Source organism: Chionomys nivalis, chromosome 1 (assembly GCF_950005125.1).
Source record: "Chionomys nivalis chromosome 1, mChiNiv1.1, whole genome shotgun sequence".
NCBI lineage: Eukaryota > Metazoa > Chordata > Mammalia > Rodentia > Cricetidae > Chionomys > Chionomys nivalis.
The window spans coordinates 39,163,885-39,176,985 of record NC_080086.1 but is presented as its reverse complement, the minus strand read 5'-3'; the positions used below and the strand labels follow the sequence as shown (position 1 = coordinate 39,176,985).

Here is a 13,101-nt window from a genome sequence, read left to right as displayed (position 1 = left end):
GAGTCCTTTCTTGTAGGATCTATTGCATGTGAAGAGAAAATTCCTGACGATACAATGTACAAGCCTTGTTTCTTAAAGTACATTAAGAAAGGATGATTGCTGTAATTACAGGTTGTGAAGAAGTTGAATCTGCATTAATGAGTATTTTTATTATAATGTAGAAGTCTTGAAATTCTCTCCTGGTCTCGTTAAGCTGCCAACTGTTTAAAAATAGGGCCCACGTTTTAAAACATATTGAGATACTTCAGAATCTGTGGAGGTTTGAATGAGGAATGTTACTCATAGTCTCCGGCATTTGAATACTCGGTTCCTAGTTTCTTGCACTGTTTGTGGGAAGTCTGTAGTTTGTAGTGTAGCCCTGCTGGAGAAAGAATGTCTTTGAGGAAAGACTTTGGGCTTAAAATACTCTTGTATTTTAAGGATGTGAGCTGTCAGCTTCTTGTGCCAGCCAACATGTCAACTGCTTGCTGTCATGCATTCCTGCCATTATGGACTCAACCCTCTGGGAATATAAGACCAAATAAACCCTTCCTTATGTATGTTGCCTTAGTCATGGTAGAGTATCATAGCAATAAAAAAGTAACTAATACAAAAGTCTTATGGAACTCTTAGTTGCTCTCACCTTCTCCAGTTCTAATCAAAAGGTAAACTTGGCTCTTTCCTTGTATAGTCACCTCTACATTCCTGTGCATTATTTCTAGATAGCCCCCTCCCCTATAAAATTGTCAGACCAAATGAATTTTAATGAACAAATGGCATTTCAATTACAAAGCCTTTTGTTAATTAGCTCATCCTATTAGAACTCTAAGTCAGAATAATATTGCAGGAAATTTTACAGTTATGATGTCATCCACCTTGGTTGATGGAGTGAGATCTAGAAATACATGAATAAAATTTCAACAGAAAGAGTGACCTTAGCATGACAAAAATTTCCTTTGGAGGCTGGGTGGTGGTGGCGCATGCCTTTAATCCCAGCACTTGGGAGGCAGAGACAGGCGGATCTCTGTGAGTTCGAGACCAGCCTGGTCTACAAGAGCTAGTTCCAGGACAGGCTCCAAAACCACAAAAAATTTCCTTTGGATAGAAAGATTTTTTTAATCCTTTCTCTTTTTGATTTTGTTGTTTGTAGTTTGGCAGCACCTCATTTAGCTGTTAAAATTCAAATTCCTTAAGGAGTTACTCTTTCCTAAGAGTAGAACAGTTTTCTCTCAAGTACTTCAGGTACGGAATGCAGAACCAATGGGAACAAGTAAATCAGAAGTAGCGGGCAAGCCTGCTTTTCCAAATCTAGTATTTTGTTGTCCATTTTTCTCAAAAGGCTCAGGAGGCAGACAAGCTTTTTTTAAAAATTCGCACTTCCATTTTATTCTGGATTTCCCAGCTATTTGTGCAAACATTGATGTCCTTGTTGACTTGCCTACTATTAATGAAGGGTCAGCATATACCAAACCCTAAAGTCAGAAGCACTTACTTCTTTGAATGTTGCACTGTAGTTAGTAAACTGTCTTTGAAGAGTTTGTTACCACAAAGAAATATTTATCATTTCATGTTCAAAGTTGCAGATAAAAACACTGGTGGATTGGGGTGACCTAATTATACCATCTACAGCATAGTCTTTTCCATCTGCTCAGCCCTGATAAAACTCACCATCCTACAGCTTTTGAAAATTCTGAAGTCTGGAGTTCAAAAAACTGAGCTTAACTGTCCTTTTGGTTAAAAGATTTATCAAAAAAATTATCAGTGCCATAAACAGGTAGACAGCAACAGCAGCAGGGACACCTAGGAAAGACAAGGTCCAATGGCAGAGTGGGGGCTTCTCAGATGACGCAAGGAGAATCTGTGTTCTGTATCAAGACTAGTCCATAGTACTTGGTGTCGCTGAATGCAATGTGGAGGTGAAAAGGGAAAAAAAATGTAGAAAAAACAATGTACGTTGGTTTTGGGAAGTAAATTTCTACAGTTCTGGGAGCTGTTAAAACAGATGAGTTTTGCAAAATTGCATGGCCATGACTAAGATCATTTGCATTGGATGGTAGATGCTCAGTATATGAGCTTCCTTCTTTAGTTTCATCTTTTTATGGTTGCAGAGTGACCATGATATTGCCAAGAATCATGTGAGCACATGTCATTCAATACCCACATTATGGGTTCTTTCCTTACCAATTAAAACAGTCAACATATTATCTGTGCACCACGGCTTGTGTTCATTACTGACACCAGATGAGAAGTTCTGTTTGTCTTGCCTAGAATGAAGATCTCAACAGCTTTTCCTTGTGAGCCAGCTGCTGAGCAGATGAGGCCTCAAACAATCAAAACCTTTAGTTGACTGAAAAATTCAAGATGTCATTGTTTTTTACTGCTGAATAGTACTCTAATATGTATATATTCCATACTTTCTTCATCCATTCTTCCATTGAAGGGCATCTAGGTTGTTTCCAGGTTCTGGCTATTACAAACAATGCTGTTATGAACATAGTTGAGCATATACTTTTGTTGTATGATAGGGCATCTTTTGGATATATTCCCAAGAGTGGTATTGCTGGGTCCAGGGGTGGGTTGATCCCGAATTTCCTGAGAAACCGCCACACTGCTTTCCAAAGTGGTTGCACAAGTTTGCATTCCCACCAGCAATGGATGAGTGTACCCCTTACTCCACAACCTCTCCAGCAAAGGCTATCATTGGTGTTTTTAAGTGAGATAAGCCAGACCCAAAAAGAGGAACATGGGATGTACTCACTCATAATGGGTTTCTAGCCATAAATAAAGGACATTGAGCCTATAATCCATGATTCTAGGGAAGCTAAATAAGAAGGTGAACCCAAAGAAAAACATATAGTCATCCACCTGGATATTAACCTTCATCAGGCGATGAAAGGAGACAGAGACAGAGAGAGACCCACATTGGAGCACCGGACTGAAATCCCAAGGTCCAAATCAGGAGCAGAAGGAGAGTGAGCATGAGCAAGGAACTCAGGACCGCAAGGGGTGCACCCACACACTGAGACAATGGGGATGTTCTATCGGGAACTCACCAAGGCCAGCTAGACTGGGTCTAAAAAGAAGCATGGGATAAAACCGGACTCGCTGAACATAGCAGACAATGAGGGCTGCTGAGAAGTCAAGAACAATGGCACTGGGTTTTGACCCTACTGCATGTACTGGCTTTGTGGGAGCCTAGGCAGTTTGGATGCTCACCTTACTAGACCTGGAAGGAAGTGGGAGGTCCTTGGACTTCCCACAGGGCAGGGAACCCTGACTGCTCTTCAGGCTGCTGAGGGAGGGGGACTTGATTGGGGGAGGGGGTGGGAAATGGGAGGCAGTGGCGGGGAGGAGGCAGAAATCTTTAATAAATAAATAAATAAATAATAAAAAAAAACTTTAGTTGACCAGGAGGAAAATTTATGCCCATATTTTCTAAATAAGATTTTGTACATCCCTGTCTTTTATCCAATCTTCTCCTACCTAAAATTTGACTTTTCATCTAACTGAAACATATCTTGTTACATAGTTCAGAGAAGACTGAAGCTCACTTTGCAAACAAAATTGGCACCATACTTAATTATTTTTGTTGCTATAGAGGACTAGTATTTTTGCAATAGTTACCCATGGGCATTTGTAGTCATGATTTTTTTCTTAGAAAATCAGCAGCCATATCTGTCTAGATGGCAGTAAGAACAGCCAAACCATGTGCATCTCATTTCCTGGAAAACTAGGGCGCTTGCTACCATCATAGGATAATATTTTCAATCATGTTATTTAGTAGCCTAGGGAGTAAATTTAGACTTTTGCTCATTTGGAGAAGAGGTGACTCTGTTGCTTTAATACATATAATTAAACAGACTGGAAATTGACTTGAAAGGAAAATTGAAAACAAATTAAGCAATCAGTCAATGTAATGCCTTTGGTTATAGCCCTTGTGTATATTTAGATACGGTGAGAAAAATAAAACAAAATTCCTGCATTTCTAAGCATTTTATTTTAATCCAAATAGAAAACACAGTGTGGTGACAATGTTTAGAATCAGTGTAAACTATTGTATGTAATGGTCATTTGTTTTGATGTTCACACATGTCCTACACTAATGCCTCTTGGTCAAATTTAATGATACATGCTAATATTGGAGTCAGATAATCACAAATGTAGTCCATTGGCCTTACTCATTAATCTTCTCTAGTGACCATGATGAGGCTTCTTTAACCTCACACTGGATAGTATCTGTGTTAATAATAGCAAAATTTTTAAACGGGCCTACTTCTTAGAATCTGACACTTGTAAAGTTATTGCCTATCATTTTCTGTCTTATTATAATTTTTATTTCCTTAATTTTATGGCTTTGGGATGGCTGCCAATGACTTACTGCCTCAAAAAGATATTGTTTCAAATGAACTTATTATGGCTTATATTTAGTTAGATTTATTAGTGCTGACTAGGATTTTGTGCTCAGGCAAATTAGTTCACATGGAAGTCCTCAGACCATTCTTGGGGCTCTGGTTCAAGTTTAAATTCAACTTTTAAAATGTTATGATGTTTTACCCCTTAAGCTACACATGTTTGTTTGTAGAATTAGGTCTTATAGTCAGATTTTTTTTTGGGGGGGGGGCTGCCAGCTCACACGTAACAACATACACACTTACTATTCATTATGATAACATGTTCCCTAGCTTAGGCTTGTCCTACTAGCTCTTATAACTTAAAATAACCCATTTATATTAAACTTCTTCCTGCCACTTGTTATTACCTTTCTTCCATCTCACACCTCCTGCTTCCTCTCCATTTCTCACTGGCAAATCTCACCTTTCTTCTTCCCAGAGTTCTCTTTCTGCCCGGAAGTCCTGCCTATACCTCCTGCCTAACTATTGGCCATTCCATTTTTTATTACACCTATCACATCAATATATCTTTGCATAGTGTACAAATATCCCAAACCAAGGTCTTTTAGTTCAGAGTGAAAATGTTGCTCAGATACAAATGCTGATGGGAGCCAGCTTCCTGCTCTGCACTGCATTACACTTTAACAGCATCAAAATCCCAGTGACTGATAAAGGTTTATTTCCTTCCTCCTTTATCTCTCAAAAATAGATTTTAAAATGTTTTGAAGTTTCCAGTATCTTTCTCATCTCTGTTTGGTTCAATTATATTAAAATTCCAATCAGGTCAATATGAAAAATTCAATTAGGGAAAATCAGCCATATCTCTTTGATGGGATTTATTTGTAAAATGATTAACTGACTGTTTATCTTTTAAAGCTTATTTCTACTGAAATTATGTAGTTAGTGCATAGCTTACTCAGGCTCTGGTTACAGACAACAGAAGTACAAATCCTGCTGATATACCATGGATGTTGTACCAGGGGTAATGGCATAGTCTAAGAAAATGCCTACAGCAGGCACTACTCTATCCAAAAGCTCAAATAGCTCCCTCTGTTCTGATCTTTCTCAGTCTGTTGGCCTCTTTCTCTAGCACATTCATTCCAGCAGCCAAAAGCACTGTCCAACAAAGACAATAATTTTTTATTTCCTGTAATCACAGGTAATGAAGTGAAATAAAATTATCTGATAGGGACATGGGGATCTCATGGCTTGGAGTTTGAAATGTGATACCAGTTGACAGGGGTGATCCCTAAACAAGCCTAAGCAGTATCACCTGGGATCTTGTCCAGCCCTGTTTTAGACTCTAAGAATGAGAAAAATCTGGGAATAGAGTTCAGCAAGTCCCATAAAATTCCCTCCAATTGACCCTTATCCATGTTCAAGCTAGAGAACAACTACATTGCACTGTCTGGTCAGGCCTGAATCATGTGAGCACCCTCAGCTTCTGTGTGTAAATTACAGTCCTACAGGGTAGAAAAAGGACATGAGGAACCCATAGCAAGAAAGAAAGTAGTTGGGATGCTGCCCAAGAGGTAACATGGCAGTGCCAGTGGCAATTAGCTCAGTAACAAAGTTCTCCTTACTGGGAAATGACGTTGTTTCCTAGAACACCACTGACTGTGGTGACTTCCCCAGAAAGCCAATATTCCAACAGAGCCAGCAGAGAGTCTGCTCTGTGTGTCACACAGATTCAGCTTCAATTTTGTCTTTAGATGTTTAAAGACAAATGTTTCCAGACCACACAGTTCTTCAGTTTCCTTACCCAGTACTTCTTGCATGCTGTGGTGCGGTCTATGCAGCCTAGAATAAGGAACACTCTTGTTTTTCTCTGAGAAGAAACCAGGTGGATCTGTCTGTTCCAGTAGTTTTCAATGACCAGGCCATTATCTGAGGGACTTTAACAGGTTCTGTGAAATCCTGGGGGGAAGTGGTCAGCACTGCAGTATTATCTAAAATTATTTTAAGCCTCTGTGTATGTGTGTGTGTGTGTGTGTGTAAAAACACCTATTTTGAGAGATAAGTGGTTTTCCATGTTACTGGTGATTTTGTGTGCCCCTATTCCCTATCTTCAGACTTCTGTGCTTATCCTTCTGGGGGAGGCAGTTGAGCGCATGTCCATGTATTTCTGTTTAGCTACCCTAGAGAATTCCCTGTCCTACTGACAGCTTCAGTAACATTGATACTGTTTTTCATTAGTGTGTGTGTGTGTGTGTGTGTGTGATTCTTATCTTTTGAATGACCTGCCTGCTTTCTCTCATTTCTTATGCTATCTACAGATAGAGGACATGCAATGGGGCAAAGGAGTCCGGGAGATCCCGCCCTCTGTGTGCACATTGCCCTGCAAACCTGGACAGAGGAAGAAGACACAGAAGGGAACCCCTTGCTGCTGGACCTGTGAGCCCTGTGATGGATACCAGTATCAGTTTGATGAGATGACATGTCAACATTGTCCCTATGACCAGAGGCCCAATGAAAATCGAACTGGCTGTCAGAACATCCCCATCATCAAACTGGAGTGGCACTCTCCCTGGGCCGTCATTCCTGTCTTCCTGGCAATGTTGGGGATCATTGCCACCATCTTTGTCATGGCCACTTTCATCCGATACAATGACACGCCCATTGTCAGGGCTTCTGGACGGGAACTCAGCTATGTGTTATTGACTGGCATCTTTCTCTGCTACATCATCACCTTCCTAATGATTGCCAAACCAGATGTGGCAGTATGTTCTTTCCGACGTGTTTTCTTGGGCTTGGGCATGTGCATTAGTTATGCAGCCCTTTTAACAAAAACCAACCGGATTTATCGCATATTTGAGCAGGGCAAGAAATCGGTGACAGCTCCCAGACTCATAAGTCCGACATCACAACTGGCAATTACTTCCAGTTTAATATCAGTGCAGCTTCTAGGTGTCTTCATTTGGTTTGGGGTTGACCCACCCAACATCATCATAGACTATGATGAACATAAGACAATGAACCCAGAGCAAGCCAGGGGAGTTCTCAAATGTGACATCACAGACCTTCAAATCATTTGCTCCTTGGGATATAGCATTCTTCTCATGGTCACATGTACTGTGTATGCCATCAAGACTCGGGGTGTCCCAGAGAATTTTAATGAAGCCAAGCCCATTGGATTCACTATGTACACGACGTGTATTGTATGGCTTGCCTTCATCCCCATATTTTTTGGCACTGCACAGTCAGCAGAAAAGGTAAGTGAAATCATACGTCTCACAGTGTATTCCAGAAATGTCTGGTTCTGTAAATATTGAAACCAAATTGATTGTGTTCTTCAAAGATATTTTATATACAAAACAGAAGATTCAAAAATATAAAAATGTTGGACTAAAAGGTTAATGGTCCAGGAGTCTAAAATTTTCATTATCTTTTGAACCTACTGAAAACCAATGACATATGACCTTTCCAAGTAAATATATTTGCATAAAATGGATATAATTAGTCATTATTCAGGTCAAGTTGACCTAATCTAACTAAATAAAACCATCCTGCTCACTCACCACTTCTGTGTTTACATGAATGTTTCTTCAGGATAGAAGTCAGCCACAGTACCTATGTCCCAGGTGGCTGTGAAGGCATGGTGCTCACTTACTCATTATTAGCATCACTAAAGATCAGCAGTTCTCAACCTGCAGGTAACAACCCCTTTGACTGTCAAACAACCCTCTCCTATGGATAGCCTAAAACCATAAGAAAACACAGATAATTACAGATTCATAACAATTGTGAAATTATAGTAATGAAGTTGCAACAAAAACAATTTTATGGTGGCTGGGCACCACAACATGAAGAACTGTGTTAAAGTATCACAGCATTTACAAGGAAGGTTGATAACCACTGCTATATGTTCTGTCCCTTTAATAGCTCATCTAGGCAGTTGCTGCAAATATAGTGCACAAGCTATACAGTGCATGAGAGTTGCCCAGTTGCACACCTATCAAATATAACCAGATGGGCTGATAGATAAGGGCATCAATCATTCTGTATCATTTTCTTGATACCTTATACCTTAATCTCAGCAAACAATCATAATGAGATCTAGGGAGTTTTTTAAGAGAAACAGGAAAAAGGGGAGAAGAAAGAGAGAGAAAGAGATTGAGAGAGATCAGGCTGTCAGTGTCTGAAGTTGGTGCAAAATACAGTTAGTATTCATGCACTTGCATGTATTGATAAATTCATGAATCTATAAATTAAGCAAACCTCATTTGTTGTGTTTAATGTGGTTAATGTATATTTAGCTATATGTGTTGTTTGCATACCAAGTAGGTAAACCTGAAGTATTGATCCTAGACATGATGTATACACATTTGATTTTAGCACTCACCCATTAGGCTACAGTTTTATATATACACGCAAATAACACAAACCTAAAATATCAGTGTGATAATTCTTCAGTTGATGTGAGTGGTTCCAATGCAGTCGCATGGCTGATTCTTGAAGAGACTGAATCTTTAGTAACTCATACAGGAGAAAGCCTTATAGGAAATTGAGTGCATATTGAACATCAGGGGTTATTGTGTCCCAATTTAATTTGAATAAATATGTTGATACATTTGTCTGTCTGTCTGTGTGTGTGTATGTAATTCATTCTATCACATGCACCACATGCATATGAAAGTCAGAGAACAACTTGGAGGGGTTCTTTCTCTCCTACCATGTGGGTGTCAGGGACCGACGCTAAGTTACCAATCATTGCATCACATGCCTGTACTTGATGACCCATCCTTTTGGCCCTTGAACAAAACTATTAAATGTTTAAAGATTTAGGAAGAAAAAACAGTATTAAATTGGAATACATATAAACTTAAAAAATCCATACTGCCAGAAATTGGTTTAGTAATTCATTAAGACCTCCATTTCCTGATTATTATTTATAAAAGATTCACGGCATTTAGCTGGTTTTCCTGCTGAAATGATGTCAGGAACCTAAATTGTGTGATTCTAGAGCTATAAGCTTGCTTTTTTAAAAAGTGGTTATCTCATGAATCAAAGCAGAATTCTCAAACTAAAGGCACTGATTGGCTGTAGACTATGGCTTTCATCATAAAATACCTTAGAGGAAAGTCTTTTAAAATATATAGTCATTGAACATTGGCTGCTTCCAACAGTGTTTTTTAGATTCATAATGTATGTTTACTGTCTGTGAAACCAACTTGAATTTCATTTTATTTCCTCTCTCTATCCCTGGGCCAAGGGAATAATAAAATATGAGTTAAGGTTCTGAAATGCAATAGAAATAAAAAAATTGTAAATGTGTGCTGGTAGGTTGGTAACTAGTATAATTTTTTGGAGGGGACAATGACTGTCATAAAAACATATGAAGATATTTATTTTGCTGTTAAAACAATGTCATGTACAAAGGTTAAAGGCATTAAATATATCCTATGCACTTACCTTGATGATATGAAAAGCAGGAATTACTGCCGTAGTATCAGAAGTGTGTCTTATTTTATCCTATCTTCCTCTTCTTGGAGATATAAAAAGTAAAAATGACTGCAGTAATGTTACAAGCACATACTGTTGTAATGTTGTTTTAGAGTGTTATTTCTGTGTTATTTGTGTTATTTTATTCTTCATCTTGGGCCGTATCTACTTGTGACTATGGAGCTATTTCATGTAAGATCACATGCCTGGTCATTTACAAACCTGAAACTGATAGGAGGTTTGGGAAAATTCAAACATTGATTCTAGTTTCTGATGATGACATTTTGCTGGTAGAACCAAACCAATGGAAGAGATTAAGCTGTCCTTATACAACATGATTTCTAATCCCTCAGTTTTATAAAACTTGCTTCTCTTTGTATACTCTTCATGGCTTATAATGTTTTACATGGTTCACTGGCATAATTAAAAGTGCTGAGCTGCCAACTAGGAATACTGAAAATGCACACACCCAAATGACAGGCATATGGCCAGGGAAACATGAGTGATCAATTAAGAAAATTACTCTGTGTATATGCAACCATAGTATTTAAATTATGCAGAGGCAAGTTGCCAAATGAAACAAAGACATCACAGCAAAATGCATGTTTTTTTATTGTTTGCTAAGTTAGAAACCTTACAAAATCACAGACATTCCATTTTGTCCTGATTTAATAATTTACATACCCCAAGAAGAATAATTCCATTGTCTCTGAAAAAAAAAAAAAAGAAAACTCAATAGTAAATTCTGTAATAACTATTTACTGTGTTGCAGAATTGAAATCCGTTTTGATTCTGCTATGGGTAGCTCTGTGAAATTTCTCAGTGGTTGATTTTATTAGTAGAACACAAAGACTAAACAAGGTTTTTATTTTTGATGTAAAATGTCATCCCAGTGAAATTTATTTCTGTTTCAAGGACAATGCAAAAGAGCACTGTTACCTTGATTGATCATTGCTATCCTATGACTTGCTAGAATTAAAGTCCTGAAATATGATCAGAGATGGTGGTGGTAAACTTTAGCTACACAAGAATAGATTCTAGGATTTGGAAATTATGCATAGGTGTGAGCATAAAGAGACCCCAAAATAACATAAATCGTAAAGTGATACCATGGTAGAGGCTAGCTAGTCTTTGTACTGTGGTATTGTTTTGTAATTAAATCTTGTTACTGTCTGCTCCAAGACTAGATTGGTGTCTACAAAAAGCAATGATTTAGTCAGTGGGTGTATTGTTAGAGGGAGTGGTCCACACAAAAGTCTATGTTGCCAAAATTTAAGGGACGCTATAACTGCTCCATTTATTTCAAGTTTTATAATCACTTGTTATCTGAAGAAGTTTCTAGATAAGTTTATACTACATAACCAACTAATGAACTGGTACATGTAGGGCAGGGTCTCACAGATCATGTCCCTTGCTAACATTATAGCTCTAGTTTAAGAAAATGAATTGTGGTGTTTGCACAGTGAAAGAAATATGTGTTAGGGCTGCAAGCATCATATTGAATCCCCTGAATTAAATAGTGTTTGTTTGTACATTGTTTCTTTCATGTGGGGAGTGACACAAGTTTTGTCAGGCTATATGGTACATAATGAAGTCAAACTTTCCAGACAGGTAAGGGATCAGAGGCCTCAGAAGTCTGTCCACACTGTAGGCTTGTTCATCTGGGAATGTGATGAGAAGAGGGGGGAAGGCTTGAAGCAACTGAGGCTCAAAGGCATTGCAGCAAGAGGGAGCTGTTTTCAAAGAAGGAAAGGCATGTTGCAGCATCAGGCACACATGTGTTTCTGCAAATATTAGAAAAGAATCAGGGTGTGACGCAAACCTTCATTGAGAAAATCTCTTTTTTTCTCATGGAGTATTATTCTACTGCATGTTAGAACTAGAGCCATTAATATCAAACATCTGAACCAGCACTGGGACCAGAAGTGGTAGTGAAGTTGAGTGATGGGAACATTTCCTAGGAAATTGGAATTTTGTTTTCTACATATTAGAGATAACTCAAAAAATATGATCAAAACATGAAACCTGCCCACCACAGGGATCAGAAATGATATAATTTAAGATAATCCCACTCCCAAATCTCAGAGTTTGTCTAAAGAAGAACCACACAACTATTGTCAACATCCCAAACTGACCGAATAGAACTGGAGTTTTTGAGTTTTTTGGGGGGAGTGGGTGTTCTTTTTTTCTTGTGGATTTCTGGGGTTGTTCTCTGTTGCTGTGACAAACACCATAGCCAAAAGCAACCGTGAGCTGGAAAAGGCTACTTTGGCTCATACTTCTGTTGTGGTCCATCACTGAGGCAAGCCAACCTGGAAGGAGAAACTGAGGCAGAAACCAGGGAAGAAAGCTACTTACTAGGTTGCTTCTCATGATTCTCAAGTTGCTTTCTTAAACAACCCACGGCCACCTGCCCAGTGATGGTACTCCTCACAGTGAATTGAGCCCAATCATAACAATCACTAATGAAGAAAATGACCCACAGACTTGCCTCCAGTTCCATGGTTGAGGTTCTTCTTCCTAGATGACTCTATTCATGTAAAGTTGACAAAAACTCACCAACAAAGTGGCCTTGGATATTTTGTTGTTGTTTTCAATATGTTTTGTTTATCTTGAGAAAATGGGGATTTCAGTCTCCAGTCCGGGCTGTTCTGGAATTCACTGTGTGAACTATACTGGCCTTGAACTATCCACCTTGTTCTCCCTCTGCCTCCAGAGTGCCCGGGACTGTAGCCAGGAGTCACCACATCCAGACGAATTTTACAGCTTTAAAGAAATGTTGTGGAAGGCAGGGGTAATACTAGCGAAGGCAAGCACACGTTCACATTTGTTTAAAATATGTTTTTTTTTCCTGCCACATAGGCTGTCCTACTATGCTCCTTATACTTAGAGCCATGGTAGAGAGTGAAGAAGACACATTCATGTATGTGTTTCAAAAGTGGGGCTTTAACGGGGGTAAAAAAAATGCTGCAAACGTAATCCCCCAAAATGCAAAACAGGTACACAGAGAGGGATATGCTACTTGCTTGCTCATCACGGCAAGTATGACAAGTGAAGAGAAATATATACACAAAGAAACAGGACATAACAGGGTATTTGAAAGGGCATCACAACATGAGAAATAGCAGATGCTTTTTGCAGTCGGTGGCACAAAGGGAAAGGGGTCAATGCACTAACAGTTGTCTTAACTCTTGCATAAACGAGAGACTGTAATAATGAAAAATTCATCAACCTCATTTTGCAAGCACAATTTGAAATAGTGTGTACCCCCAACAAGTCACTCCAACAT

At 38.8% G+C, this 13,101-nt stretch overlaps 1 protein-coding gene across 3 annotated transcripts in view; it reads left to right on the top strand.

The window, feature by feature from the left end:
• The window catches only part of Grm7 (glutamate metabotropic receptor 7), an 897,233-nt gene that overhangs the window by 714,277 nt on the left and 169,855 nt on the right, over nt 1-13,101 (top strand). For all 3 annotated transcript variants that reach the window (XM_057768699.1, XM_057768691.1, XM_057768684.1), the window contains exon 8: nt 6,647-7,582. In XM_057768699.1, the coding sequence (XP_057624682.1) occupies nt 6,647-7,582 (936 nt within the window). The remainder of the gene's footprint in view (nt 1-6,646; nt 7,583-13,101) is intronic.